Genomic DNA, 5,320 nt, shown 5'->3' with positions numbered 1-5,320 from the left:
CCGTTTCGCCGTTTAACCAAGGATTTAAATCCTTGCCATGCCACTTTACTCTATATTTCTTCCCTCTCTCCCACTACTCTCCTCCTGCTCCTGCTCCTGCCCATCATCAGCCGCACCTACATCCGCTTCTTATTCTTCGCACTCCATCATTAATGCCTCCTAGGGTTTCAAATATCTAAATTCTTTCTCGCTGCTTTACCGGCAATCCCTCCGCCCTTACCTCTATCTCTAGCTTCAACTTTTAACTTTGTCTGTTTGCGGTTTTTAAGTTGAAAAATTGTAGGGATTCTCTTCTTTCTCATTAATGTGAGTTTCTGTTGGAGATCAAGGAGTGCTGTATCAGTGAGTATTCCATCTTTCTTTCTTTTTCTTGGAGGATTTTTTTTTTCCCAAAACGAAAGTAAAGAAAGAGAGAGAAACTGAAACAAACAGTTGAAAGAGCAGAGTGGGTTCGTGTGGATTTTGTTTGTTTTCTACCTTTGCTCCAAAACAGTGAACGCATTGTCTTTTCGAGTCTCTCTCTACCTGGGATTGTTAGGCCTGCTAGAAACTTTGATCTTCAATCATTTGCAATTTTTTTAACCCTTTATTTTTGAAGTTCTGTTTCGTGTCATCTTACTGCCGGGCTGCTGCTACTGCTGCTTCAGTGACCCACCATCTTCAGCTTCTAGCATTTGTTTGTACGGACACAAACTTAGTGCTCTCTCTCTCTCTCTCTCTCTCTCTCTCTCTCTCTCGTTTATCCCAGAAGTTAGAAAGTACAAAATGAAAATAAAAATCTCTTCTTTCACCCATTGTTAGTTGTAACCTCCGATACATTTTTGCAAGGGAAGTTTCCTTTTTCTTGGTTGCGATTCTTTCGATACAACAGGCGTTTCTTGCCATCATGGGTTGTCCAAATGCCTTTGCTTTTGTATGCCATCGCTTTGGCGTTTTTCCTTCAAGTGTTATATGCGCTTATTTGAATTCTTTCATGGAGTCCTTGCATTTTTGACAGAGCATTTTATTGGGAAATTTTGAATTTGAAATTGAAGATGCTATTCGACCTCTGCCTTTTTCTTCTTTTAGTTCCTGTTTTTTCTAAGTCTTTGGACCCAACATTCAACGATGATGTTCTTGGGTTGATAGTCTTCAAGGCCGGTCTTCAAGACCCAGAGTCTAAACTTGCGTCATGGAATGAAGAGGATGAGAATCCCTGCAACTGGGTCGGTGTCAAGTGCGACCCCAAAACCCAACGGGTTACGGAGCTGGTTCTTGATGGCTTCTCTCTTTCTGGGCACATTGGCCACGGTCTTCTACGGCTGCAGTTTCTCCAGATTCTGTCACTATCAAACAACAACTTCACTGGCACCATAAACCCTGATCTTTCTCAGCTTGGGGTTTTACAAGTCGTCGACTTGAGTCAGAACAATCTCTCTGGGTTTATCCCTGATGGATTTTTTAAGCAATGTGAATCCTTGAGATCGGTTTCATTTGCTACGAATAAGCTTACTGGGCAAATTCCTGAATCTTTGAGCTGGTGCACGTCATTGGCAGCAGTTAATTTCTCATCTAATCAGCTTTCTGGTGAATTACCATCTGGATTATGGTTTTTGAGGGGGCTTCAATCCCTTGATTTATCTGATAATTTGCTGGGGGGAGAGATTCCAGAAGGGATCACAAATTTATATGATTTGACGGCCATTAATTTGCAGAATAACAGATTCTCTGGACAGCTTCCAGTGGATATTGGAGGTTGTTTGCTTTTGAAAATGCTTGATTTTAGTGAGAATTCTCTGTCTGGAGTCCTTCCTGAGTCATTGCGGAGACTTAGGTCGTGCACTTCTCTTAGATTGCGAGGAAATTCATTTGCAGGAGAAATTCCTAGTTGGATTGGCGAATTAAAAAATCTCGAGAGTTTGGATCTTTCTACCAATGAATTTGTTGGTCGGATTCCATCTTCAATAGGAAATCTTACTCTATTGAAGGAATTAAGTCTATCCAGGAACCGTATTACAGGAGGGTTGCCACAGTCGATGGCATATTGTCTTAACCTTCTGGTTCTAGATGTTAGCCAGAATGAATTGACAGGAAATCTTCCATCGTGGATTTTCAAGATGGGCTTAAAAAGTATCTCACTTTCTGGGAACGGACTCAGTAAGAGTATGCAATATCCTTCAGTTACCTCAGTGGCAGCCTCTCTTCAAGGTCTTAAGGTCTTGGACCTATCTTCAAATGACCTATCTGGTGAAATTCCATCTGATATTGGGGTTCTTAGCAGCTTGCTGTTCTTGAATATATCCAGAAACCGACTCTTTGGTTCTATCCCATCTAGCATAGGAGATTTGAAGATGACCCAAGTTCTTGATTTAAGTGATAATAAGCTAAATGGAAGAATTCCTTCTGAAATTGGAGGAGTGGTTTCACTTGTGGAACTGATATTGGAAAAGAACTGCATAACTGGGAATATTCCAACTCAAATAAAAAACTGCTCATCTCTTGCATCTTTGTAAGTCCTTTCTTGCTTGTGATTTTTTATCTATAAAAGTTATGTTTCACTGATTCTTTCTAGTGTTATTAAGTGTTTGATAAATTATTCTAAACAATTTCATTCAACTATTATTCTTGAGTAAGGTTTATGTGTGAATTGCATATATACATGAAGGATATATTGGAAATGGTTTTATGAAGCATTTAACTTTGTCTTACGCCTGCGTTTGTTTGAAAATTCTTAAATTTGCTATATGAAACTGCTGAATTGCCTATGGATTGTGTGTGCTTTTAGCTTTTAGCTGAATTAACTGCATGTTGGCATTTGACCTTAACACTTGTGGGTAAACTTTATTGTAGTAGGACTTCATTGAGATTGAGAAGGGTTTCTTATACGCTGCTTGTGCTTATTGTATAATCAGCATTGCTTATTATATTGAGAATGAATCTTGAGTTGAAAAAATGTAGTTCAACAATTTGAGGCAATTTAGTGTTTATTTATTTTGGATAGTTGTAATTTGTAACCTGAGCTAAATGGTTGAAGTTGAAAAAGAATAGTGAAGGAATGTGACATTAAAAATTCAGGTGCTAATGCATTGCTAGAATTGCTTATTTGTTTCCTTTTCTTCCCATTTTATGAATCAATGATATTATACTGGTTATAATTTCAATCTATAGTTTAGGGACCCTGCATTGTTTTAACAAATTCCATTTTTTTCTGCTTTTTTTTTTTTTTTTTTTTTTCCTTTCTTGAATTGGTCAGAATGCTATCTCAGAACAACCTCACTGGTCCAGTGCCTGCAGCCATTGCAAACTTAAGCAACCTCCAATATGTGGACTTATCATTCAATAACCTCTCTGGAAGCTTGCCAAAGGAGCTGACAAATCTTTCCTACCTTGTGTCGTTTAATGTTTCTCATAACAAACTACAAGGTGAGCTACCAGTTGGGGGTTTCTTCAACACCATTTCCTCCTCAGCTGTCTCAGGAAATCCAGCCCTATGTGGTTCTGTTGTCAACCGCTCCTGCCCTTCTGTCCATCCAAAGCCCATTGTTCTAAACCCCAACTCATCTGCCTCTTCCAATGGCTCCTCTTTAAGTCACAATCACCAGAAAATTGCTTTCAGCATCTCTGCCTTCATTGCTATTGGTGCAGCTGCTTTCATTGCCCTTGGTGTGGTAGCTGTGTCTCTCCTCAACATTCATGTACGATCTTCCATGACACGAACTCCCGTTGCACTCACTTTATCAGGTGGGGAAGATTTCAGTTGTTCCCCAACTAATGATCCAAACTATGGCAAACTTGTAATGTTTTCGGGCGATGCCGATTTTGTTGCTGGTGCCCATGCATTACTCAACAAGGACTGCGAACTTGGTCGTGGTGGATTTGGAGTTGTTTACCGAACAATACTTCGAGATGGGCGTTCAGTTGCCATAAAGAAACTAACAGTTTCAAGTTTGATAAAGTCCCAAGATGAATTTGAGCGAGAAGTGAAGAGACTTGGAAAGATCAGGCACCATAATCTTGTGGCACTGGAAGGTTATTACTGGACTTCATCCTTGCAGCTCCTTATTTATGAATACATATCCAGTGGGAGTTTGTATAAGCATCTCCATGATGGACACAACAAGAACTGCCTATCCTGGCGACAGAGATTCAACATAATTGTGGGGATGGCAAAAGGTTTGGCGCATTTGCATCATATGAACATAATTCACTACAATCTAAAATCAAACAATATTCTGATAGATGATTTTGGTGAGCCAAAGGTTGGAGACTTTGGCCTGGCAAGGCTGTTGCCAATGTTAGACCGTTGTATCCTAAGCAGCAAAATCCAGAGTGCATTAGGCTATATGGCTCCCGAGTTTGCTTGTCAAACTGTGAAGATAACTGAGAAATGTGATGTTTATGGGTTTGGAATCTTAGTTTTGGAGGTGGTGACAGGTAAGAGACCAGTGGAATATATGGAGGATGATGTGGTGGTGCTCTGTGATATGGTGAGAGGAGCTCTAGAGGATGGCAGGGTGGAGGAGTGTTTTGATGGAAGGCTTCGGGGGAATTTTCCTGAGGATGAGGCAATTCCAGTGATAAAACTTGGTTTAATATGTGCATCTCAAGTGCCATCAAATAGGCCAGACATGGAGGAAGTGGTCAATATTTTAGAGCTGATCCAATGTCCTGCGGAGGGCCAAGAGGAGTTGGAGTGAGTTGATCCTGTAGAGTTCAAGAAAGATACAAAAGTATACGTGTACCCCGGCGAAGAAGAATCCGTTTTTGATAAATTGTTGAATTTCCTTTTTGTTTTTTCCTCAAATACTTATTTGTTATTGTAATTTTGTTTGTATGTTTTTTTCATTTTTTGGTTGAGGGACGAGGAGGGTGTATTCTCTTATTCTGCTTTTATAACAGTTCCATTACCGGATTCTTTTTCACCGGCCGAATATAGACCTCTCCAAATATTATCTCAAAGATATGTCTTCCTTACAGACCATATGTTTAACTGAATCTATCTTTTGTTTTATTACAATGTCTGTCTCAAGTTTCACATTCCAGGTGGGTCTATGCGTACAAATGGACAACCTCCAGTGTCTTGGCCAAACCCCACATGGGTACTGGATTGATGAAACAGGAAGTTGACAATTAACATAAAAACAATACATAAATAATAAATTAACCAAGCAGTTAACAGCCTTGAAAAGAATGAAGGGGATGATGCTATAAAATCGCCATGGCACTATCCTTTTCCTTGTTGGTTTGGGACCATAGTCTTAATACAAGAAAAAGAAAGGAGAACAAAATAATAAGCTAAGCAACAGCTCAAAGTCAATATCAGGTAAACACAAGATCTGAA

At 39.6% G+C, this 5,320-nt stretch overlaps 1 protein-coding gene across 1 annotated transcript; it reads left to right on the top strand.

Annotated features, from left to right (window-relative positions):
- LOC110669898 (leucine-rich repeat receptor-like protein kinase PXC2) lies at nucleotides 1–4,910 on the top strand. Its single transcript, XM_021831758.2, has 2 exons — nucleotides 1–2,488; nucleotides 3,233–4,910. The coding sequence occupies exons 1-2, from the start codon at nucleotides 1,035–1,037 to the stop codon at nucleotides 4,674–4,676; spliced, it is 2,898 nt and encodes a 965-aa protein (XP_021687450.2). The 5' UTR covers nucleotides 1–1,034; the 3' UTR covers nucleotides 4,677–4,910.
- Nucleotides 4,911–5,320: the final 410 nt, after the last annotated feature.

This window comes from Hevea brasiliensis, chromosome 3 (genome assembly GCF_030052815.1).
Source record: "Hevea brasiliensis isolate MT/VB/25A 57/8 chromosome 3, ASM3005281v1, whole genome shotgun sequence".
In the NCBI taxonomy this organism is placed as follows: domain Eukaryota; kingdom Viridiplantae; phylum Streptophyta; class Magnoliopsida; order Malpighiales; family Euphorbiaceae; genus Hevea; species Hevea brasiliensis.
This window is presented reverse-complemented; position numbering and strand designations above follow the sequence as displayed.